This window comes from Ictalurus furcatus, chromosome 27 (assembly GCF_023375685.1).
Source record: "Ictalurus furcatus strain D&B chromosome 27, Billie_1.0, whole genome shotgun sequence".
In the NCBI taxonomy this organism is placed as follows: domain Eukaryota; kingdom Metazoa; phylum Chordata; class Actinopteri; order Siluriformes; family Ictaluridae; genus Ictalurus; species Ictalurus furcatus.
This window is the reverse complement of record NC_071281.1, coordinates 8,937,967-8,964,684: the sequence shown is the minus strand read 5'-3', so window position 1 is coordinate 8,964,684 and position 26,718 is coordinate 8,937,967. Positions and strand designations below refer to the sequence as shown.

General features: G+C 39.3%; 1 protein-coding gene across 1 annotated transcript; it reads right to left on the bottom strand.

The window, feature by feature from the left end:
• Nucleotides 1-280: 280 nt before the first annotated feature.
• adamtsl5 (ADAMTS like 5) lies at nucleotides 281-25,849 on the bottom strand. Its single transcript, XM_053617068.1, has 14 exons — nucleotides 25,547-25,849; nucleotides 24,852-25,424; nucleotides 18,999-19,071; nucleotides 15,694-15,839; nucleotides 15,107-15,167; nucleotides 13,262-13,364; nucleotides 13,030-13,157; nucleotides 8,324-8,447; nucleotides 7,474-7,557; nucleotides 5,764-5,927; nucleotides 5,384-5,582; nucleotides 3,924-4,034; nucleotides 3,737-3,808; nucleotides 281-3,223 (listed from the first exon to the last, which is right to left on the bottom strand). The coding sequence occupies exons 2-14, from the start codon at nucleotides 24,869-24,871 to the stop codon at nucleotides 2,895-2,897; spliced, it is 1,614 nt and encodes a 537-aa protein (XP_053473043.1). The 5' UTR covers nucleotides 24,872-25,424; nucleotides 25,547-25,849; the 3' UTR covers nucleotides 281-2,894.
• Between the last annotated feature and the right edge of the window lie 869 nt (nucleotides 25,850-26,718).

The following is a 26,718-nucleotide window of genomic DNA, read 5'->3' as shown; positions in this document are numbered from 1 at the left end:
GTGGACAAACATCATGAGATGTTTTAACCTTACTTCAGACCTGGGAGGTGGTCATAAAATATGGAGATTTCATGCCAGCTAGAGTCTGTCATGCTTTTCATTTGTGACATGAAGGCAACATGCCACACAATAAAAACAAAAAAACAAGACCCCTATTGCACTTCTCTTACAGCGCTTTATCTCTTCAGTGAAAAACAATCAGCAGGGGATTGTTTTTTTTTTTGGTTTTTTTTTAAGAACTGTATTGAAAGCATAATTCTGCATTCCATCCACCCATCCATTTTCTGTACAGCTTATCCTACACAGGGTCGTGGGATCCTATCCCTGGGGTCTCGGTGCACAGGGCAGGGGACGCACTGTATGGGGTGCCAACAATTTAGGCATGCCAATCAGCCTATAGCCTGAAGCATGGTGAGAACATACGAACTCCGCAAACACAGGGCGGAGGTGGGAATCAAATCCCCAACCCCAGATGTGTGAGGCAAATGTGCTAACCACTAAACCGCCATGCCCCTGATAGTTTTTACTTTATGAACATTCAGATAAAATTATACAGTTTTATATATAGTATTTATCAGTGGGGTTAGTATATATGTTCATTTGGACCCGGGTGTGTGCGACACTTGTGCCAGATATTCAAAATAACAACTGGACATGCCCCAGATTTGGGTCAGGTGCAGTAATATTCTTTGTAGATCTGGGCAAGTTCTAAATCCGCTTTAGCATGTTGGGCCAGTGTGCAAAAATACACAGAGTCTTCTCTGTAATGTTGATCCGGAGCAGATGCACCAAGTTTGGCCTTCACTCGGTGCAGTTTGTATTTGGTGTTTAGGCAAACTCTAGAGAAATACACACTTCTACTTTCTATATCCTGTCGTCACAGAGCAAAGTGTTATGTGTTAAGTGTTACACAAACGCTGTTTCTTCAGCATCCCACTGTCTCATGGCAAGTTTTTATTGAATGCTGTTGCATCCCCCATGTTTCAATGACACGGCTATACATTCGGGCATTAGTTTTACTGATAATAATTAAACACAGTGTCGGTTTAATTAGTGGAGTGTGTGGAACATGCATTGTGGACTGCATTCTAGATAAATAATATAAATGATGGTCTTAGAAAACTATTATCAAATACATCAGTGAGTTTGATTATACAGTGGAAGAGATTGGGTCCAGGTCAGCATCATTATCTTTGTCTACTGATCGTTACGGAGATCCTCCTGAAATGTTTCGCTCTCTTCAACGGATCATCGCACTGAAGCACTTTGATAACAATCAAGTCAGACTTCTGCTTGAGGTATTCAATAAAGTTTTTGCATCACTGTCAATAAACACACTGATAGTAAAAAATATATATCAAAAGCAAAACACATACATAAATGTAGGTAGGATTTCTACATATAATCTTATCATAAATATAATAAAAAAACAAACAATAATTGTAGGAAAAAACAAACAGCAGAGAGAAATTAGATACATTTTATGCTTATATACCGATCAGCCATAACATTAAAACCATCTAACCAACTAATATTGTGTAGCTCCCCCTTATGCCGCCTAAACAGCTCGGACCCGTCCTGGACTCCACAAGACCTCTGAAGGTGTGCTGTGGTATCTCGCACCAAGATGTTAGCAGCAGATCCTTTAAATCCTGTAAGCACTGAGGTGAGGCCTCCAATCGGATTGAGATCTGGGGAATTTGGAGGCCAAGTCAATACCTTGAGCTCTGTGTCCTCAAACCATCTTAACAAGTTTTGCAGTGTGACATGGTGCATTATCCTGCTGAATGAGGCCACTGCCATTAGGGAATACCATTGGCATGAAGGGGTGTACATGGACTACAACAACGTTTAAGTAGGTGGTATGTGTGTTAAAATAACAGCAACATGAATGCCAGGACTCAAGGTTTCCCAGCAGAACATTGCCCAGAGCATCACACTTCCTCCTCCAGCTTGCCTTCTTCCCATCCTGGTGCCATCTCTTCCCCAGGTAAGCGACGCATATGTACCCAGCCGCCACATGATGTAAAAGAAAACAAGACTCATTAGACCAGGCCACATTCTTCCATTGTGCCGTAGTTCTGTTTTGATGCTCACGTGCCCATTGTAGGAGCAGGTGGTGGACAGGGGTCAGCATGGGTACTCCGACCAGTCTGCAGGTACAGCAAGCTGTGATGAACTGTGTGTTATGACACTTGTATATCAGAGCCAGCATGAACATTTTCAGCAATTTGTCCTACAGTAGCTCTTCTGTGAGATCGGACCAGACGGGCTAGTCTTCGCTCCCCACACGCATCAATGAGCCTTGGACCACTTTTGGTAGGTACTAACCAAATGCATACCGGGAACATCCCACAAGACCTGGAGATTTTGGGAGATGCTCTGACCCAGTCGTTTAGTCATCACAATTCGGCCCTTGTCAAAGTCGCTCAAATCCTTACACTTGCCCATTTTTCATGCTTTCAATGCATCAACAATCAATGCCTAATATATCCCACCCCTTGACAGGTGCCATTGTAATGAGGTAATCAATTTTATTAAAAACACTGACAGGAGAAGTAAATATTACGGTTGATCGGTAAATATATGTAAGGCAACATTAACTCTGATAATAATACAACAAAAAAATGTTCTTCTTTGGTATATGCATTTTTAAAGGTAGGTTATAACATTCACCTAAAGTGCTTCATTTAGTGACTAGCTTTGGTGTGACTTAACTCTGGAACTTATGGGCTCCTTTTCTTCCCAAGGGTTCCTGTAATATCCACAGATACTTTTTAAAGCCAGCGACAGGTAGTTTTTTCTCATCATTTGTGGTGTTGTTTTTTTTAAGCAGGATTAAATATAACGAGTGCACAATGAATTCAGCCAAACAGGGCCCAAGTCCACACCCTCTACCCTCTCTGGTGAGTTCTCGGTCCCCTGTTACTGCAAAGATCCTCCAGGGGGCGCAGTAGGCTGTCCTCACGTGGGCGGTAAAGCTGAGTGTAGCTGTCCTCCTCCAGCAGAATGCGATCAAGTGTCTGTTCATGGTTTACGTGACGCCTGACCATTAGCACGTACTGATAGCCCTCCTCCAGCGCAGGGCAATCACACCTGTTGGGGGCCCATAAGTATTCACGCCGTTCCAGACGGAAGCGGTTGCGGTACGTGTGGATAATTTGCACGTCGTATCGCGTCTCCTCGCCAACATAGACCTTCCCCAAGATCTTGGCTCTGAAGACTGATGAAGCAAAAAAAGATTTTATTAAAGATATATGGGCAAACGATAAAACATAGGCTGTCCAAAGGCTGTTCATTTCACAGGAGATTATTATTATTTATGTTTGCATTAATGCACATTAATATGACATTGTTCCACTCTCTTGGTTCAGAATTAAGATGATGTTCAGTTAAGTTTAAGGAGATATGGTTCTAAAGTGAAAAAATTATCATAAAGAAAAATGGCCTGCTTTACAACTATAACATCAAATGTTGCAAAAAAATCACAATAAAACTACATCACACTCATATCATACTTTATGTTTTTTCAATTCAATTTAATTTATACAACGATTTTAACAATGGACGTTGTCCCAAAGCAGCTTCACAGCAATTACAGAAATATTTGGAAATATTTATAATGTTATAACTATATAATAATAAATAATAATACATAAAATAACACTAATTTTATATGTTGCAATGTAAAAACATAATGCTTCTCGGTGTGCTTCCAATACTGTCTTTAGCTCACCATAATCCTTCTGGCAGTACTGCCTCTGCCGTTCCCCACGCCCTTTCACCCTCCTGCATTTACCGCAGTAACCTGTAATAAAATCAGAACTGGGTTTCAAATTCAGACTGAATCTGTGACAATGTGATGAGTCAGAATGAACTGAAGTAGACACAGAGTTCAGGAGTGATGATTAACGTGTGCTGACCTGTGCTGTGCATCCGGGGCAGGTAGTTACTCTTCTCATCTCGTTCCAGACGAGGCAGTGGCTGCTGCTGAAAGGGAGGTCTCACGGGAGGTCTTCGTCTGCCTACAGGACCTGACATAGACCAATCACTAAGTCATAAATCTGCAAACATTTTCCAACAATCAAGATAACCAAGATGGCAGACGAATTTCTGGTTCTTTTTCGCAAAACTGTGTATGTATACACCACATATAGGCGTTTAGATTTCCTCTTGTATTGTCTAATGCAAATGAGATTAATAAATGACTCATAAATCTTCCTGAGACACAAACTCCAGACAACCTCAGCTTCACATTACATCACATAATGCATCTGATGCTTAGTGAGAAGGGAGCGGCTTGCACGCATTCCACTGTGCCGTCAGGCATGTATGTACAGATATATGTGTTAGGAAGACACTGAAATCCATTTCCGTGCCCCTTTAGAAAGGAATGTACCTTTTATTTATAAGGATCATTACATGTACAAAGCACATCAATCATCTAACGCGAGAGAAAATGCAGTTGTTGGTCTCATGTTAACTTAATTCACATGTGAACATAAGCGCAAAAATAACTGCATGTAAAGCAGCATCTAGTCACCAGTCACACTAATTAATCAAAGTACATCAACGACTGTTATCACTAAATTTTGCATAGGACACGCGTGCATTTACTGCTCATTCATGTAATTATCTAATCAGCCAATCACGTGGCAGCAGCACAATACATAAAATCATACAAATACAGGTCAAGACCCTCAGTTAATGTTAATCAAACATCAGAATGGAGAATAAATGTGACCGACTTTGACTGTAGCATGGTTGTTGGTGCCAGACAGTCTGGTTTGAGGATTTCAGAAACTGGTGATTTCCGGAGTTTGCACAAAATGGTGCCCAAAACTAAAAATAGTGTCAGGTGGAAGCACCTGAGAGAGGTCAGATGAGAATGGCCATATTGGTTCAAGTTGACTCAAATAAACACACTTTATAACCGTGGTGAGCAGAAAAGCATCTCAGAATGCACAACATGCCGACCCTTGAGGCAGATGGGCTCCAACAGCAGAAGACCACATCAAATTCCACTCCTATCTGTCTAAAACAGGAATCTGAGGCTACACTGGGCACAGGCTCAGAAATGAGAACTGAGGTCAGATTGAGGTGGCTTGACTTAATTCAGTGGGGGAAATTACCAGCATGTGCCCCCCATGTGACCATACCCCTGCAACTAAGCAAATCAGCTACAGCATACTAAAGATTCAGAAGCTAAAATAAATTGTCTCAAATTCATCAGCTTCCTGTTTGAGCCTACATAACATGCAAACCTGTCCATTTCCAGGTCTGTCATTAATCTTGACTTGATTTTTATGATTATCTTTGTGCAGAGTCTGCGCTTTGTAAATGATATATATTCGGCTGTTTAAAAATAGTAACTGGTTTTCACCCCATGAAGGCTGCGTGGTGGCAGGAGGTCTCGTTGTGGTGGTGGTAGTGGTGGCGGTAGTAGTTGGCAGTTCCCAGGGCAGGAAGTTTGATGTGTGCTGATGCCGGTATGGACTCTTCCTTCCATGATGCAGGGCGTAGAGCTCAGGGGGCAGCCAGTATTCATACTCTATCCCAGAATTCTCATCAGTGGATAGAACCTGCAAGCACAAAACAGGAATCAGTCAACAGGCCCTGTTCATATTTGGACTGCTGGATTGAAGAGGGATAACATTACAGTCGAATTTCACTGTCTTCCATTTCTGTGCAAAGTGTCCACTTAAAATGACCATCATGTAGTAGTCTATTTTGTTAATAATATCAATAGATGGAATCACTCACCATAATATGCAAGTCCTCCTGTGTCGGCCCGGGCACCTCAAAACTTTCCCATGTATCAGCAGAGCGTCGGTACAGCAGTTTGGTCCCGGCCACGTTATACTCCCCTGGAACACTGATCTTCCAGTTCCCATTTATCACAAACTGGGAATGTCCATTCTGAAGGGCTGGTTCATTCAATATAGACCATTTTTACACACAAACAGAGAAATACATTGTCTTACATTTTGACTTATTTCTCTTTTGCAATCAACTGTGGATTTTAATGAATGATATCTGGACTGAATATTCTAATACTGACAATAAATGTGTTGTCTGTGGCCCAGTGAGCACAAATCTGTGCTCTGTTTCTGAGTTAATATTGGTCTTATGGGTAGAGGTGTGCATGGGATTGTTTTTTAAGCCCACTCCCACCCACTCCTGCAGAAGTTTAGACCAGGGGTTCCCAAACGTTTCCAGGGCAAGGCCCCCCAAATGGCATTAACATTTGACCGAGGCCCCCCTTTTGCAAGATGTCTTTAAAACACATTAAAAATACAGACTTCTGAATATATCCCCCTTTTTTATTAATAATTACATCTTACATCTTTACATTACATTAGGAATTGATCGTGTGTGTGTGCGTGTGTGTGTGTGGGGGGGGTTGTCTGAGAGTGAGAAAGAGAAAACATACTAGTGGGAGGGATGGGTTTGGTGGCTCCGACACAGTTTGTCAAGCCTGGGCTTTATGTCTGTCAGTGCCATACGCATGTCATTGTCCACATGTAGACGTGCTCTGTGCTTTGTCTCAAGTATTTTTAAAGTGGAAAAGCCAGACTCACACAAGTAAGATGTTGCAAAAGGGAGAAGGCATTTCAGAGCCCTCTCAGCCAGGGCAGGATAGTCTTTTCTTACATGCAGCCAGTAGTTAGGAAGGGAAACAGACTCAAATTTCATTTTTAAATCACATGAATTTGTCATGTCAGTCAGTTCCTCCTGTATCATGTATTTATTTATTTTTCACACGAAATTGTTGAGGCCTCCTGGGCGCCTCCTGGCGGCGGCCCCCACTTTGAAAACCACTGGTTTAGACCATTCCCGCCAATTCTCTTTTTTTTTGTATCAACCTGTGATATTCTGTAATGAGTGTATTTGGTTCTATTTTCCAAAATGTAATCAAATAAATCATTTAAACCACAAATGAGTAAAACGAAATATACGCCAGGTGCACTAAACAGACACATGAGTGAACGCGTGAGAGAACGCTAAAATTTGGAAGCAAAAGTAAACATGGTAAGTAAAAGCAAACTAGTGAGTGAAACAAACGACTGAGATAAAAGTAAACTAGCAAGAGAAAACTAAACTCTTGGGCAAAAGCAAACTTTGCAAACAAGAACAAACTAAGTAAAAGTAAACTAGCAAGCAAATCTAGCAGGCGAAAGCTAACTAGCGAGCAAAAAACAAACATCATGAGTGAAAGCAAACTAGTGAGCAAAACGAACTTAAGGTAAACTAGCAAACTAATTTAATACTTGAAATATTTAAATACGTCTCTGAGACTTTCAAAAACAATCAGGTATAAAGGAACTGCCTTAATTAATACTTAGTCCTTAATGCTCTTGCTCTGTTTAAGTTATTCTGTAAACATAATAAAAGTTATAATTATGTAAGCTACATTTGAATGAAAATACACATTTATCTTAAAGCGAACAGGAAAGATGGCCTTGCTCAAACCTAAATAGTTTTTGGTGTTATCAGTCACTCTGATGTGGGTGGCTCCAGCTGGGATCATGGTGACCTCATTGTATCCAAATGGCCCTGATGAGAGATGAGAGGGGGGAAAAGTTATAACACTGCTGGAATATGAGCACCATGCTGAGACCACATTTAGCATTAAAACACACACTCAATACATCATATCTAGTGTGTGCGTGTGTGTGTGTGTTTTTACAACCCTGTCTTCCTGTAGCTGTGCTGTACACTTGTTTTGCGGTTTCTGCATGTGGAATGGAGCGAGAGAGTTACGACTTTCTCTTCTCCACTGGCTTCTGACCTCACCATCAAAAGCACCACAGTGGCGGTTTCTGAGCTGTTATCCTACTCTCAGAAATCCAGATGCAGAAAAAGGGAAGTCGAGGACAAAGCTGGCATTATCTGCGCTTTCCCCCTTCTGTAAGTGCTGCAATCTTCATTTTCTACTTTGCCAGCATGAAGAAGAAACTATTTCAGAGGGTCAAGGTGTCAGTGTCCTGTGCGATCAGCGAGTGTGTATACAGTATGTGTGTCCCATAAACACTCAGTCACTGTCCTACAGGAACCACTTAGGATAAGATTTCCCTGGAAAACTGCCCAAACTTTTAAAGCGAATGTTTAAAGTGCTCTCTATCATGCTCTGTGTAAAGAGATACTGAACAACAGCTGGTTTTAGAGTTGGGTCCTTTTTGAAAAACAGCCACTATAAAGCAATAAATGTGTCTTATCTACCACCAGATACATATTTTCCTAGTACCATAACCACATACTGTACATACACACTTAACTGAAGGTTTATATGAATGTCACAGATATTTGAGACAGTACTGACCGATCTCCTGGCCGTTACTCCGGTACACACTACGATGATGAAGGCAGGTGGTGTTCTGGCCTCCACACACCATGCAGGCATCTTCCTGCTGCTGGGAGCCAAAGATCAGGTCACACCCTGGTTTCTACACACACATACAAACAAAGCACTATGATTAGAAACCCAGCAGCTGCCCAGCCCACCTTATCAGGACACACCATTTTAGAAGCAGAACACAACACACCCATCCAAAATCCCCACAGGATTATACTAATAGAGCATTTTAAATAGCACCGGTGTATTCATATTTGTATAAAAATTCTGTTGATTTTCCAGTTTTAAAAAAGAACAAAGCACGTGACTTTGTCCATGAGAGGTTGTTTTACAAATACAGATTTTTTTCTACAGAGCGTCCCAAACATCTCCATACTCAGGGGACTATGTATACCAGAACCACGTTGGTTGTGCCTTCGTCAGTGGATGTTCGTGGACGTCCACTTCTCGGTCGGTCCGCAACACTTTTTGAATTTGTTAATATGTTTGCCAACAGTGTCGTGTGTGTGATGTGCTTCCCATGTTTCCTGTTAAAGTCCATCACAACCTCGCGACAGCGTCCCGATCCAGCCACGAGAATGATTTCAATACGTTCTTCTTTCGTAAAATCATTCTTAAAGTCTATCTGAAAAAAATAATCTATATAATATAAACTAATTTTGGAAAACATGATGCAAAAAAGTGTTCATTTTCCCAATGTATGGAGACTTTTGGGACACCGGGTATAATATCTGTATGTGTTAACGTTGACATCTCTAACATGTCTTTAGGGTGGCACAGTGGTGCAGCAGGTACAGTAGCATTTCCACCTCACAGCTCCAGGGTCACCAGTTTTAGGTTACTGCCTGTATGGAATTTCTGTGCATGTTTTCTCTTCGTGTCTGCATGGGTTTGCTTCAGGTTCTCCACGTTATTGCCTAAAGCATGCTTGTAGATGGATTACTAAATTGCCCCATGAGGTGGGTGTTGTTCTGCCTCATGCCCAGCATTCCCCCAGTGTTCCCAGTAATGGCTCCATGACCAGCATAAAAAGCTTACAGGTAAACAGTTCTTTACAAAAGAAGAGCCGAAAGTCAGGTTGCGAAGAGACAAAATATACTTAACTTTTTTTTGCACTAAAAGTGGAGCAATGCTAAAAATAATTTTATTGCATGTCCTTGCCTCATTTCCTCTTTTTATTATTATTATTTTTTTACAAACCATATTTACGTTACAAATTACGTTCAGGTGATTTTGTTGAAATAAAGTGAGACATAAGGTGTTAAAATGGACTTCTCACCTCATAGCTATTAAATCCACCTTCACATGCAAGCACAATATGCTGTTTAGAAATATAAGTGCACTTTTATAAAGTAACCATTAAAGTGTGGGTTCTGCTAGAGAAGTCACAATACGATGCGAGATGAATTTAAAATACTAAACGGCAGAATCCTGCACTAAATGAGAAAATGTGCAGCATATCAAGACCTTATGGCATCTCCATAAATATCTTTCTATACATGTTATTCATTTTACTAAAGGTTAAGATGATGAAACGACTTAAAGCAATAACAAACATTAGTAAGAAGAGAACAAAAGTGAAAATCCACTGCAGCAAAGTGGTTTTTTTAGGGTTTTTTTTTCATGGTCATGCCATAACAGATGGTCTGCAGCATGACCTCAGTCCCTATCTGAATCAAACGAGGCTGGGAAAAACACCATCAGAAAGGTTCACACAGGTTTAAGTGAGGGCGAGTGAGGAGGAGGGGCTCTGGAAAATTAGAAGAGGGGGATTATCAAATCCATAGGGAGGTATTCACAACAGTCTCTCCCTAGCAACTCCAGTGGCCTATAATTAAACCTCGCTTTCTGTTTCACACTAACCTTGTCACGCACTTGTGTATAAAGTGAGAGAGAACAGAATAGACAGAAAGCTGCTCTTTCATTCCTTTTTCTCATCTCATTCTTAAACCACACACACATTTCAACCACCATGCCATCAATCAGTGGATTTAAATAAACCTTCACACTGTTTTCTGGGGCCAGTGATTAGAAACATACTGTGTGTACCTTAAGTATATTTCAAGGTGCGCTGAGCTTTTTTTCACACTCTATTCTGGACTCAATCTTTCCTGCATTCTGCCATTAGACCACCTGCTTCTCCTTTAGTCCTCCAACTGCCTGAGAGCCTCTAAACACTCGCACACTTCTGATCTCACAGCCCATAAATTCACCTTCACATGTATGTAAAATATGCCATGTCAAGGATTTAGAACAGGTGCATTTTTTTAAACAAGCAAAAACTGAATACACGGTCCGCTGGAAAAGCCATGCTGTGACTGAAAACCTTGGCTTCATTCGCACAAAAGGAATTTAAAGCTTTAAATACATGAATTGCTGTGTAAGTGCGAAAATATGTAAGAGTGATGGGTTTCTGGTGAGAAGAAATGTTCTCCACATGGGACATTAAATGGTTATTAGCAGAGAAGTATAAATGGAAAAAAAAATAATAAAATAAAATTGGAAGTATATAATTTTTTCTTCAGGTGATCAGCTCGCTTATCCTAATTAACATTAAAATATCATCTAAAAAACATTGATATTATGATCAGATACTCTTGACAAAAGGATAAGATGATCAAAAATGCACAAAACAGAGCATTAAGAGTGATCGGCTTCTCCACAAGTTTTCTAGTTTAGGGGTTGGGAAAGTATACAGGTGCATATCAAAAAATTTGAATATCGTGGAAAAGTTTGCTATTTTCGACCGTAATTTAAATAGAAAAATGGAACCTTCATATATTCTAGATTCATTCCACATAAAATGGAATATTTCAAGCCTTTTTTGTTTTAATCTTGATGATTACGCCTTACAGCTCACATTCCCCGGATTACATTCCACTTTTTGAATTAAATTATGGGAAAAAACAAACTTTTCCACAATATTCAAATTTTTTTTAGATGCACCTGTAAATGACACAAAAAAAATGATGCCTAAATGTTACATACTACTATTTGATTTTCATTAATGCGCTCGGCTCAATTTCTCTAATTATTTTTAAATGTAAAACGAGTACACACTCTACCAATTTAGATCATCTTAAGAGTACAATGCGTTTGGGAAATTTGTCCCAGGTCATTTTAACAAGATTGGTGAAAGTGTAAGATCTCTTACTTACACTTTCACCTGCACACCTACCTTTCATTAGGTGGATCCCCAAGCATAGAACTGGCTTTTGTGTATCTGTTTCCATAAATGTGTGGTGGCCTGGGAAAACCCTTCATATCACAAAATTTGGAATTTTCTGCTTTATATAAATCTGAGAACTACAGCATTTCCTGAACTGAAATACTGTATCTCAAGCTCAATGTATCTCAAAAGAAGTAAAGTTGTAGCATTTTAAAATGGTTACCCAAAAAGTGAAAATGGGGAAAACTGCATTTAAAGATATCATGATAAACATATCGACCGCAACACAGGAGCATCACAGACATGTGACTGCAAACTGAACTCTTTAGGCTTATGTCCTTATTATGTATGTTAAACACCTGGGGCCAGATTCATGAAAATCTTCTTAAGAAAGAAGTTAAGAAAGTTCTTAAAAATGATCCCAAGTGCAATTTCTTGAAAAATTCTTAAGAAGTTCTCAAATATTTTCTGAAGAACATCTTAATTTTTTTTTAAGACTAAATTGACAATAGTATTAGCTTAGTATTAGTAATTAGCTACAACAAATTCAATACTGCCAAATTTTAAATGTATCAACTTATTATCCTTTTTTGTTTTAAAGTAGCAATCACCTCCCGATCATTTATTCGAATGTAAAATGCGTTCGTTTTACGACATTAACCGCCATAGGAGAATGTACTTGCTGGAAAGTAGAAACAATTCAGCTAATTTGACATGGAGTGGAAGAACAGAAACAAAAACAGTAGGTAAGGGCTACAGTATAGTAGTAGTTCATCATTTATTATATGTTACATGTTTTAGAATTTTGCAATGTTTAATATTTGAAACAACCCAATAAATTCATTAAAAATCTTACCCTTTGGGGATCTACGATAAGTTGGCAGTTATCCTACCTTTAAGAAGTTATTTACGATGATTTCCAAGAACATTCTTTTCAAGAATTTGAATTTTTCTTAAGTTTTGTCTTTTTATTTTTTTAAAAGAAAGAACATTCTTAAGAAGAATTTTTGGGAATACAAAATATGTGTAGCTTTTTTCTTAAGCTAGAAAATAAGAAGAAAATAGCAGTTAAGAAGAATTTTATTCTTAAGAATGTTTTGTGAATCTGGCCCCTGAAACTTGCTTTAAATGAGAAAATGTGGTGAGAGAGAAAGAGTTCTCCACATGGGCCAGTTCAGAGGTGGGGGACGGGTTAGTGGAGGAAAACTGAACCACTTTTACTAAAGCTGTAACACTAAAACTGGAACTGAATTAAAATCATTTCCCTTCATGTGTTCAGCTCGATTTATCTAATGAGTATGAAAATGTTACAGAGATTAAGTGTCTTTCCACATGGCATAGCTGCTATACCTCTGGCTAATCTCTGGACCGGGTCTGTCACTAACACACTCGTAAAACGTTGCAAATGATTCTGCATTATCAAAGAGAGTAAAGGATGAAGAAGGATAAAAAAAAGAGAAGAAGGAAACATGAGAGATGTATTAAGATGCAGGTTATCCCTCACCAGGCATTTCCCGTTCACACATACGGCCCCAGGCTCGGTTGTGCAGGGTGTGCCATCCAGGACTCGCCCAAAGTTGTAGTAGAAATTGTGTCCCAGAGCCAAACAGCTGAGCTCACAGGGGTCAGAGCCTGGGACATGAGGATACACCAAAGTACATTGATGAGGTCACCTTAAATCCAGCTCGAGGGGAAAATGTACACATCACACACATTTTCACACATTCCTCACTGACCTCCATGAAAAGTAGTCCACTGGTAACTCCCAGCAACCAGAGGCTTGTCATCAAATGCTTTGCATTGCAGTTCTCTGAAGTCTAGAGATCCAGGAGGACACCCCTGATTGGGAAGAACCAGAGGTGTATGAACGCTATGGGCAACAAATACACGCACATGCACACAAGCCTGTCTGTACTTGCTCAGGAACTACTTCAGCCCTGCTTTATCAACAGTCTCTACATCCTTCGTACAGAGCCACCCTGCAGACAGCCTTCTTAATAAAGGACACACACAGTCGCTGGTTTGTGAGAACACAGAGGACAACTTTAAAACTTTATTAATCTCCGAGCCTAATTCTATACACATTTGTAAATTTGGGTGATACCATAATCCATACAAAATCTACAGTATATCTCCCCTTAATTGTTCCTTCTACACTCGTTTCAATCATCCACAACAGAGCAATAGCATAATGCATAGGTTCACCCATGCATTCTGGATTGGAATTATTATAGATGAATTATCTTAATCAATGGCTATGATAATCTTGCAAATTGTGCTAAAATAACTGTGTGTGAAAGTTAGCTCAGCTGTGTTAAATTGCTACTTTCAAAAGCACCGGTAAAATGAAATCTATGGCCTATTGTTTAAACATTTTCTTCACAAGGTTTTATCTATTTGTGTGGCAGTCTGGGAAAACCCATCAGATGTTGCTCTTGAGCAAGATTGGAGTCTCCTGTCTATAACATACTTTGACATTTTAAGAGAATATAAATACACTACCGGTTAAAAGTTTAGACACACTCATTCTGTGTGACTTGATCTCAAACGGAAAGGTAAGCTGGCAACAATCAGTGTTTCGACGAATGTTTGTGTGATTGGCCTGGGGCAGAAGTTCATCGCCAAGCTAATCAAACAGCTGATTGGATATTTCTCTGTTCCGTCACCTCAGGATGGTAGTTACAACGATCGATTCAAATATGCATGTTGCAAACCATCAATGAGGTAAACCTCAACAAAGAATAAATGAAGTATAAACTTTTTTTTGTTAGGGAGTAATTCTTGTGGATATGATAGCAATATTGCACTAGCGATAGCAGAGGTAGCATAGCAAAATATATAACTAATGTTATACTACATCTAAAGAAATTACTAACCTAGCTAACCTACATAGATATTCATGTACTGAATTAAGTTACGTTAGCCAGAGAAGCTAGTTAGTTGACATTAGACAAATATACCCTGACTGATCTAACCATAGTATCTTATGTGGCTTGTAATGAAACAAAGTTAGGATCACACATAATGTCTTTTTCTGATGAAAACCTCTGGGTAAAGTGTTTTTTTTATTAAAAAAAAACACATACACACAAAAAAAACGCTGTCCCAAAAAGCAGTTGAGAGTGTCCCAAAAGAAGCTCAGGGAGTTTTTGAAAAAACAGTCTACTCCATAGGTAAGAGGTAAAACAAGTGCTGACCGCGAATGAACACAGCCTTAAGTAGGAAGTTTTGTGCGGCATTTCTTATGAAATAGTTTTCTCCTCCGTTATTGCAGTGTAGTGTGAGAACCAGTTGCAGACAGTGATGCAAGTCCTCGTCTGCCTCATCGCATCAGTCATGTTGTGTGAGTTGCCTTGTCTGCCTACAAAATTTGACTTTTGACTATAAGTACAATAAGTGTTGCCAGCTTTCCTTCACAAATATGGTAAGGATAATGGTCATAAACAACATGAAAAAACTTAAAATAACTTAAAATCTCCTTCGAATAATTTCAAACCACCCCTCCCCATAATTACGTGATAATTCCACAATGAGGTAATGCACCAATTACTCAAGTTTCAATAACTGAACATTTTCTGTACCTTAGTGTTGCAGATCTTATACTGCCTGGGATCTCCCAAACATGGGCCTCCAACTGGATTCCTGAAGAAAAAAACAACACCATAAAATTCTGTTTTAATATGAAACACACAATGCAACATATCCTACTATTACTTCTTTATATAAATCCATCCATCCATTTTCTAAACCACTTATCCTACAGGGTCGCGGGGAACCTGGAGCCTATCCCAGAGAGCATGGGGCACAAGGCGGGGTACACCCTGGACGGGGGCCAATCCATCGTAGGGGATTGCACAATCACATACGCAATCACACACCCATTCATACACTACAGACACTTTGGACATGCCAATCAGCCTACCATGCATGTCTTTGGACTGGAGGAGGAAACCAGAGAACCCAGAGGAAACCCCCGCAGCACGGGGAGAACATGGTCGCAACAGGGTCGCAGCGGGAATCGAACCGCCAACCCTGGAGGTGTGAGGCGAACATGCTAACCACTAAGCCACTGTGCCCCCTACTTCTTTATATGTTTTAATTAAATTAAAAACTGCTACTTACTGCTATAATTTTTTTAGACAAAACCTTGGTGACACCAGTGCTGTACCTGTAGATGCAGGTCCGTCGGCGGATGGACGCTCCTCCTCCACAGGAACGAGAGCACTCGGACCAAACTCCCCACGAAGCCCACTCATTCTTATAAAACAGCTGCCGAGGCACTCGAGATGAATGGCCAACACGTCTGCCCTGAGTCTGTCAAACAGAGACACCAGTGCTGGGTGTAAGAGTTGGATGAATCAGCAAAGGTCTGAAATGGCTCAAATATAGTACACAATCTGTATACATCTAAAATCTATATAAATAAATAAAAGATCAAAACAAAACATTAATGATATTGCAAAATTGTCGGTGCTTTCTGAGTGAGAGAGGGGACATACTCTCTCCACTGTCAATCGACACTAGCCAATCATGGGTGTCTGTGAACTCATGTATGTGGAAGAGGGCAGATTGCACTTTCCTATGAGTATGTTACACTGCCCTGTGATGCAGCAAGAGCAGCAGTTTGAAAAGATGCGGCCGGTTGGCTTCACGTGTCCTGAAGGAAGCATGTGCTAGCCTTCACCCTCCCTGGTTGGCAGCTATTATATCATAGAGGAGTGCTGGCTGGTGGGTAGGAACTGGCCAAGACTAAAATTAGAGGGGTGAAACCCACAAAAATCTATGACAATTAATTCAAATCATAAACTATATTTACCAAGATAAAAAGTCCAAAGGACAGGTTAAACAATTGCATTTTTAGTCAGTATTTAAAAGACAGTGAGTAGTGTCTGGAACATTATTACACAGTTTATGGGTCACTGTTGCAATTGATCATCAGTATTAACAGTAGACCCACCTCAGTTGAGCAAAGTGCTTGAGATGGGCTATATGACGTCAAGAGACTAGCAAGATACACCAGAGATACCATTTTGGTCTTTAAATGTCATACACAGGACGTTGTAGCCAATGTGGAACTTAATAGGCACAAGTGCAGCTTAAATAAACTAGGGTAAAGTTGAAGTTAGAGGAGACCCTAACTGTCGAGCTATAAATTCAAGTGCTACAAATCTAAGGGCAGTTCACGCCAAACCTCAGCACGTTAGGTGAGCACACAATATGCATACATACTACTCACAAACATTACAACAAACCAGCAACACAATTCAGTAACTTCTGACGTCCAAGGGGCTGGATATACAAAAAGAACAATATGCAGCCTAAAACAGAACCTTGTGGGACACCATATTGCTCTTGGATCTGATGAATCTCAATTAACGCTAACAAACTGCTAAAAGTTTTCCAAATAAAATTAAGACCAAACAATAAATATTTCCTTTGAAACCAGTAGTGTTTTAAATGTAAGCTAATATACCAGTTAAACTATAGTGGAACTCTACAAAACAACAAAGGTATGGTACATTAACACCCATGATATCTGATATCAGGCAAAATGAATCATTTCCTATCCATTGGCATGGCTCCACTGACTCTGACATTTATATATTTCCTTAGACAGAACATTAGACAGAGCAAGCCACATTGTCAGTGAGCTATTGTGTCATCCTTTTTGATTAGTTATGTAGTATTGCTACAGCATCTCTCTGGAGAGGCAAATTAATCGTCTTGTTGGATAACATTACAGTGCCATTCTCATATCCGTCTCTGGCTTTGATCCGAGACAAACAGGCAACAAGGGAGCGAGACGAGACAGCGGCTTTCATCAGGTCCCTGGGGCCACCCTGACTCCATCATATGTGCATATTTGTGCGTGTTCACGTGAGAAGAGCGTGGAAGTGAAGAGTGCACACCCTGCTATGTCTGTCAATTAAAACAACCTCACACACAGCAGTTGGATTCTCGCTCTCTCACACACACACACACACACAAGCTACATAAATCTAATATGAAGAATGTTAAGGACTGTGTGAATTTTAACATAAAAAACAGCACTAACAATGTATCTAAAACTTGGGCACCTTCATAAAAGGTGTGTTTTAGCTGGCTCTGACTTTCATGCAGATGTTCACATATGCACCGCCATTTTCCATTAACACTTTACATGCACAGCCATAAAATCTATCATTAACCATATATCATATCATTTCTAAATGACATGCCAATGCTGGGTGGAGTCTAACCTCAAATAAAAAATGTTCCCTTAAAGAATGACTTCTCTGACATAAAGTAGATATTAATCAGCGACGAATAATGCATTGATAATGAGTGGTTTAAGCACATAGCATTCTCTGGGAAAGCGGGAAAATGGCACGAAACTGCACTAACATGGTCAGCACAGAAATTTATAACTGCAGTCAATGACTTCCTATTGTAGAGTGACCTGCGAATGGCCTCATTAAAGTGCCAAAGACTCAAATTAGTGTTGATAACAAACCGCCATGGGGCCGGTGGGCAAGCTGGATTAATGAAATCGACCTTTAACCTTCAGAATGGGAGTTTTCCCCATGCAACAATGTAGCTGGAGACATCCTGACTTTGGATTGGATCTGCTGAAAAGAAATTTGAATGTGACCAAGGCCTGTGAAGACTCACTTGGTACACATTTATGGGATGCCATCTTCAAGAAACATCATTATATCTAGATCTATAATTGTTTTATAACGACTGGGCAAAATACATTGTGATTCATAAAATAAATCATACATACAGTGACTCAACTGCAGGTTTATATTTGTTTTATATTATTGATTATACATTAAAACCGTAACATGTTCATAAAGTGGAATGTGCACATTAGTGTTTATTAAGAATGAGTCAAATGTGTCTGGTGTCTGGGAGGCTGAGGACAACAGAGGAGGGCAATCAATTCAACCCTCTACAGACAGTCTGTCCCACACCTGCCACTTAAATCACACGAAAAGGGATTGTACAGTTAGGAAGAGTTAATCTTTTAAACCCCTCCTGCAAGTTCCTGCTGACAATCAAGCAAATGAAGACAGAATTTTTTTCTCCGCAACAGAACCCTGTCTCTGACAGCTATACAAACAGTGATGAAAGACGGCAGTGATACACTAAAGTATTACGCTACAGGTCTGACAGGGAAACTTGCCAGTCAGTAGAAACTATTACCGCACTCAGCACTATCCTATCGGCTTAGCTTTCAAACATCATCATAAAAACGGCTTGACTGAGAATTTGTGATAGAACCAGATGTTCATGCTGGACTCAATTACTGTAAATGACATGAGATCAGGGATGAAGCTAGAAGTAATTTAGAGTAATCGTGCAGTTTAGGGATTAAAATGTGCTGGCATGGAGTCTAGCTGTTGTTCAGTGTCACACTGCTCCATTTCATGACTGGGGCTCCTAACGAATAAAGCGTATGATGGAAAAGAGGACCCGGTGTTGTCTTACTTCCTGGGATGACAGGCAATCCAGGGACGTCAACAGCATAACAAGGGTGAGCGCCTGGAACAGAGACAGTTTCCTAGAAACAGACCAAACAAACAGCGTAAGCCTATTATAACCATTCAGGACTTGATTATGGAGAATTAATAATCAGGCATGCTGGACAGAAACCTCTTAATACTGTAATCAAAGTATTTATAAATGCTCATCATTACATTGCCGAGTTTTGCATAGTATAAGTGATGATCTCCCAGGAAATGAAGAGACCTCCTTTAGTACATGTATTTATTTATTATTAAGCTATTTTTCTGTACATTGTTTCCATTTATCAGCTCTATATTAGCTTGGGCCTAAAGACACCTGAAATAACTTCAGAGAAGCTGAATACTGTGGGGTTTGTTTTTTTTTAGATTTTTTTTTTTGGATTTTCATTCCTTGTTTTAATTCTCCAATCATTGAGAATGAGGCCATTTCTTCACTGTGTTTTTAATAACCAGAGGAATAGATACAGAATATCAGGACTATACATATAAGATGTTCTTACTTCTTGTTGTACTAACTCCTTAGTACAATGGTTTTAGCTTAATGGTAATGATCCTGTCCTACTTGCATGATATATTTTTGATTGAGCTTACAAAGCATTTCTGTAAGTCACTTTGGATAAGGGGGTGTGCTAAATGCTGTAGATGTAAATTTTATATATATATATATATATATATATATATGTGCTGTAAAATAAAACAGTAAATTTCACTTTGGCTATAATTGAGCAATTTCTGCTTACCATGACAGCTCAGCTTAGAATGATCAGATTAACCTGACAATATTGTAATTTTTTTTTTTAGCAACTTCTCTCATATATTCCATGGCATGTAAAACACACATTGTTTTGGTTACAAACATGATAAAGTAGTAGGTGTGTAAACCTCAGGCTTCCACAGGATACAATATGATTTCGATAAATAAGGCAATAATTCGATATTTAACAATACCACTGAGTATCATGGGTGGACACTCATCAAAACTGGACAGCTGAAGATCATCTGATCTTTTTCTAATCTTCAACTGTCCAGTTTGGGTGAGCCTGTGCCCATGATAGCCTCATATGGTCTTCTGCTGTTGTAGCCCATCCACCTCAAGGTTCACTGTTTTGTGCATGCTGAGATGCTTTTCTGCTCACCACAGTTGTAAAGAGTGATTATTTGACTTACTATATCCTTCCAGGCAGCTCAAACCAATGTCCATTTTCTCTCATCAACAAGGCGTTTCCATCCACAGAACTGTCGCTGACTCAATGTCTTTTGTTTTTCGCACTCGCCTTGTGTGTGAACTCTACAGACTATTGTGTGTGAAAATAGCAGGTCAGCAGTTTCTGAAATACTCAAACCAGCCCATCTGGCACCAATAACCATACCACAATCAAAGTCACAGAGATCACATATTTTCCCCCATTTTGATGTTTGATGTGAACATTAACTGAATCTCTTGACCTGTATCTGTGTGATTTTACGCATTGCGCTGTCGGCCACATGATTGGCTGATTGGATAACTGTATAAATGATTAGGTGTACAGGTGTTCCTATTAAAGTGGACGGTGAGTGTATGGATAGTAGTGTGTTCATTATGGCCACAATTCAGTGATTCCTGCTTGTCATGAAACGTGTTTAATCAGAAGCACAATAATTATTAAAGTGTATGATTTCCCGTCATGAATTTGTTGGTTTCTAATTATGCATTACAAAATAAACAGATAATAGTGATTCTGAATGGCCCATTTTTGTGTCCTCTCACTGTGTGGTATTCAACATTGCAACTACAATCTGACAGAGATGAGACTCTTCAGCCTCATTAACAATGGCCCTTTGACCCTGGGTCACAGACACACCATTAATAACAGCAAATAATTCTGTCCGACCTGCCATGACAATGATGTCCCATGAGTGAAGGAGCCAAGATCTGGAATTCCCATTTATACTCTAAAAGATCATTAACATTCAAAGAGAAGCCTGATTCTTAGAGCATCTGCACAGTTTCCTTCCACGATACCATTTTACTATACTTTACATAGCAACTATAAAATCCAATTAGTGTGGTAATTATATGCTACAATGTATGCAATGCACTGGGTGTGTGTATACACATCTATAAAAGTCTATAAAACATCAACTTCTTCCTGAACATGAATCCTTCTGAAACCGCATCCTGATTCTGTGTGATGCTTTAATCATGGGATGTTTATGTGCACTTGTGGAAAAGTTTTCGTACTGATTGCCTGAGCAAGCCAGCCTAACTCAAGAGAATTAAGAGCTCCACATAAACTCTTTGCAGTGCAGGAAACCCCTGTCCCTCTTCCAAGCAATGTTGTGCTCCTGCTGACTTAAGAGAAAGTTAGTTCATGTGTCTCGGGAGCTTGATCAAAGCTTATTTTCTGTGGAAATGTCTTTATGCTCACAACTTGTGCTTATCTTTTTATGGTTTCAAACAGTTCTGTTCCCAAGAAATTCATTTTGGCTTTGTACCAGAACGGTAGCCACCCACGATCCATATCTCCCTCGCACACTCCAGTGATCAGACATCAATCTGACAAGCCACTGTTTATCCACAGTTTCAAAATGTGTGTGGGGGAAATCCATGATTTCTCAAATTGTTTCTCTAACACCACGGTTCTTAAAGCGGGCGCTCGGGACATCCTGTGAAGCATAACCAGGGAGCCTTGTTTTTATCATTTTTTATTTCGTTAGAGTGGTGGAAATTACAAGCCCACTTAATTGGAGTTATTGCATGTGAAATGTCGTGAAAAAAATAAGAATTTTTTTTTTATACATATTTGGACAAGCAAACATTTGACCCTCTTTGAAACAGTGATTATTAATAAAGTTGATACACTCTATCAAATGACACATAAAATTGACATTTTGTAGTAATTTTCACAATTTAAATGAACAAAAAACAGATTAGTCACATGTAAAAAAGTAAGTACACCCCTACATTTATTACACCTTATTACAAATCCATAAAATTTCCAAAAGAATCAGGTGCTGAAGAATGGGTGCCAGTGATTAGAACCTGCTTAAGGAGTGCAGGTGGAACCTGTCTTATTTATACTCCTCTCATATCTAGTGTCTGGTGTTCCCTTTGTTATTGAGGTGTGTGGTGTCATCTTGCCAAGATCTAGAGTTTTGTAAGGCCTTCAGAAAATAAAGAATAACATCATTCCACTGTAAGAAAAATAATCTACAAGTGGTGCAGATTTCAAACGACTGCCAATTTGTCCAGGACTGGCCGTCCCAGCAAATTCAGCCCAAGAGCAGACCGTCTGATCCAAAAAGATATCTCCAAGAACCCTAAAATGTCATCACAGGATCTGCTAGTAAGTCTTGCAACTGTTGGTGTCAAAGTGCATGCTTCTACAATCAGAAAGAGATTGCACACATTTGACCTGCATGTGAGGCGTGTCAGGAAAAGGACGTTGCAAGACTACAGTTTGCCAATGAGCATATCGACAAAGACCAGGCCTTTTGGAATAATGTGTTCTGGACAAACAAATCAAAGATAGAGTTGTTTGGCCACAGTAACAGCAGACATGTTTGGCGCAGACCAAAGACAACTTTTCAGGAGAAGTACCTCATACCAACTGTGAAGCATGAATTCATTAATTTCTGCATTACATCAAAGAGTGCTTGAAGATAATGTAAATCCATCTGCCTAAAAGTTGAAGTTTAACATAAAGTGGCCTTTTCAACAGGATAATGATCCTGAGCACACTAGCAAATCCACCAAGGAATGGCTCAAAGAGAAGAAATAGAGGGTTATGGAATGGCCTAGTCAAAGCTCGGATTTGAATCCCATTGAAATGTTGTGGGGGGATTTGATAACGGGCAGAACATGCCAGAAAACCCTCAAACATCTTGCAACTGAAAGAATATCGCATGGATGAGTGGTCAAAAATTCCAGTAAATCGATGTTAGAGACTGGTGGACAATTATGCAAAACGTCTACAAGAAGTTATTTCTGCTAAAGGGGACAATACTAGCTTCTGAAGCCGATGGTGTACTTACTTTTTCCACAGAAGAATCACATCTATTGATATTTCTGTTGAATAAACGACTGAAAAAGCTGATTTTCCTTGTGGTTTTGTTCAAGTATATCAACTTCACTAATAGGCACTGTTTCAAAGATGATCAAATGTTTGCTTGTTCAAATATGTAAAAAAAAAAAAAAAAAAAAAAAAAAAAAAAACAACAACAAAAAAAACTATTTCCATTGGGTGTACTTATTGTTTCACATGACTGTATATTTATTACGTATAGTTATTAGATTATTTGATAATTGAATGGGCTTAATCCATACCTCAATAACTTACTGTAAATCTAACATCTAATAATAATTTAAATATAATTGGGTTCTGTGAGTGGAACGTTTAGGAATATATTGCCAAAGTATTAGGTTTAGATAAAGGGCCTATTATTCAAATTTTTGTGATTATTTTCATAAAATAAATCTGTACTAAGGATTTCCATTTATTTTTTTCCCCATCACAGTTAATTGGTGGAGGTGCATCAGTCACCCAAAGAAGGTCACAGCATGCTCAGTCTAAGACGAAAGGCACAACTTAGCAGCACGCAGAAAGACAGACATCCTGCATATTTGAACCAAATTGAGGTCAAAGGCTTCCTGGGGTCAAGAGGCCCGACGCTAAAAGGCTATGACGAGGTCATAAACCGCAGCCGTTAGCATAAGAGTGAGTGCACTGTTCAAACATACAGAGAGCAGGTGAATACGAGACCTACAATATGCTCTCAGTCGAACTATAGTCAAATCTCTGATCAGTCTAATAGTGTGCATGATCAAAACTACATCTGCAACCATTACATTACCACCACATACGTGTTCATTCAGTTTAAATACATCATAGAACTGAGAAGTAACTTGTTCCAGCATTTTAGGATTAAACATTAGCATCCTAGAAATGATCAAGCCTCTTTTACAACAGTAAATCAACTATACGATGCATCAATAACACCGGTTCTGGAAATGGGGTCCAGGGACCACCAGGAGTATGTGAAGTATAGAAAAGGGGATTGTGTTTTTTGTTTTTTTTTTTAAGTTAGTTACACTGGTTGTAATCAAAACCCACCATTATTAAAGCTATTATAATTCTTTCTTTATTTTTAGCTCTTCCAGTTATTAGCTGATTTGACTGAATACTTGAAAGGAACGGCTTTAATCCCAACCACAGTAACTTGAAAACAAGTAGGCGTAGAAATAATGTCAAGATGGACTTAATGTGTTCTGTCTGAGGAAGTTCACAAATAAAAAGGTGCCTAGTTCCAGTAAAGAGCGAGAATGTCAGTTCACACATTTAAACACTGAGATTAATATTTGAATAGTTGGATTATGTTCACAAATTATATCTGTAATGGAATTTGATTTACAGTTAAAGTTGTCCCTGGCTTGAAAAATAAATAAAAATACTCCAACACTTTCCCTGCCCTATATAACAATAACCAACTGTACTTTACATGCTATCTACTTCACAGAGGTTCGACCATGTCTTTGTCCAAAAGATATTCCTGACAGTCTGTGCAATTTGAGAACACACTACTATTGTAGAGAGAAGGGGAAAATTAACATGGACCAGGGGAGAAAAAAAAATCCATTTACACCTTCTTTGACCTTAACTGGCAGAGTAAAGTCAATTCATAAATTTATGGTACAACAGAAGGCACATGTGCTGGCCTGACAGAGATTAACTTGACATCTGGATTGATGCTCGATGCTCCACCTCTGTTCACTCATGCACTCAAAGCAGTTTGATCAAAGTACAATCAAATACCAAAAGCTTTTTAATACACTTACCTGCAGTGCTGTTTTGGCATCCTAGCTCCTCGTCAAGTCACAAATCACAATGTCACAAAGTCTTCTACACATCTGAATTAGGAATCATTTAAAACAGTCTGGGATCCTGGTGGTGTTGCTTCTCCAGCAGAAAGTGTCCTTCATTACATCCATAACAGATCCATGAGAGGTGAAAAAAAAAAAAAAAAAAACTTTTCTTGCTGTTTGGTTACGAACCAGACCGAAATTCCAACATCTTCTCACATCTGGAGTGTGCAGGAACGTGTAGAATCCTGGACAGGGGGCTGTGCTGGAAGCGTGAAGTGATTAGAAGGATATCACCCTTGTTTTTTGGGGGGTGCCAGGTGCTTCTTTTCCAGCCCCACTCCTCATCAACTGACAGCAAGCAGCTGATTTGTAGAAAACTGATGGCACACTGACTTTAAATGGAGCACGAGCAGACCACTAGCCATCACCACCATCAGTAGATCTCCTTTAAACAGTACATCTCCTTTAAACAGCAGATCTCCTTTAAACACGGATTTGGTGGTGCTTTGAAGAAGTTTGTTCTGTTAAAGCTGCTCATTAGGACTGCTGTGTGGATATCAAGGTGGAAATAAGACGTTAACAACAACAACAACAACAACAGCACAATTAAATTCACCAAAAGAACACATTTGTTCAGGCATCAAAAGATGAATATAGCTATAACTTACAGATATTCAGGCATAATGAGTAACTGAATTTTTCTCTGTATAAATTTATTAACAAAAAAGCTTTTAACCGTTAAAAAGAAGTTAATAAAAACAGTAATAAAGCTTTAAAAGTCTTTGGTAACATGTATTCTGTACAGGTTTACCTGCAGTGTGTGGCACGCGCTCTGTAGCACAGAACCGCTGCTCCTCACCTGAGACTCCGCTCACTTCCACTCAGATCTACTCAGGGTTGCCAGGTTTCACCGACTTCACTCCAAACGAGACCCGGTTTAGAAAGCCTCTGCAAAATCGTCGCACTTTCATGGGGACATCGAGTACATACAGGGAACGCCCTCAAATATCCTTATGGAGGGACACAAGCAATGTAAACCACAGGAATCAGAAACAAAAGAACCAGCTTGGAAACGAAGCATAACAGAGAGAGTCATTCATTCATTCATTCATTCATTCATTCATTCGGTTAGGCTTGAGGCAGACATGAATTCTGCTGGCATGTTTTTGTGAGGAAACTGGTGAACTCAGAGGAAACCCACAGGGATTCAAGATGGCACCAGTGTCTTTCTTGGCCTTGCCTTATTTGATACGTGTGCAATGATTATTTTAGACATACTCTTTAATGGTTTTGCATGTTCAAGTTGACTTGAACTTGAATGTAGTCACAATACAGGCCATTCATGATAGAAATAATGATATTTAGCATGACATGTTGCAATGGTATGTGAGTTTTAGCATCAGTAAGAGCTAGGATGCTATTTGTAGGTCTATGTCTGTGTATGGTGTCAGGTTTTTTGGTTGGGTCTTAATTTTTTCTGTAGTGTATGTAGTGAGCCTGTACTTTAGCTATAAGTTCATGTAAATCTACGGTCTATATAGCTATAGTAAATTTCACTTTTTACGTGTAAAGTGGGGGGAGGAGGGGGGAACTTCAAGTGTGGTCACCCTAGGACACCACACAGTGTTAATCCGGGCCTGCGACTGCTTCAACCACACTTTGTTTTGGTTTGGTTTATTTTTTGCATTTCCCCTACTTTATCCCTTATATTATAATTTATGTTTTTCCTTTTCTATCTGTACACAAGTAAATTCTGGTTTATGTAAATTCTATTTTATGTCATGAACAGTTGCTGCACACCGTTGTGTGTGTGACAATTAAAATTTGAATTTGATTTTGA

Excerpts from the sequence above, each read along its gene's own strand:
- adamtsl5 (XM_053617068.1), bottom strand. The coding sequence starts at position 24,871 with ATGCCAAAACAGCACTGCAG. Across the intron at positions 8,448-13,029 it reads GTGTGAACGGGAAATGCCTG|AAACCAGGGTGTGACCTGAT; the intron begins GTGAGGGATAAC and ends ATGTGTGTGTAG. Across the intron at positions 3,224-3,736 it reads GTACTGCCAGAAGGATTATG|TCTTCAGAGCCAAGATCTTG; the intron begins GTGAGCTAAAGA and ends TTGCTTCATCAG.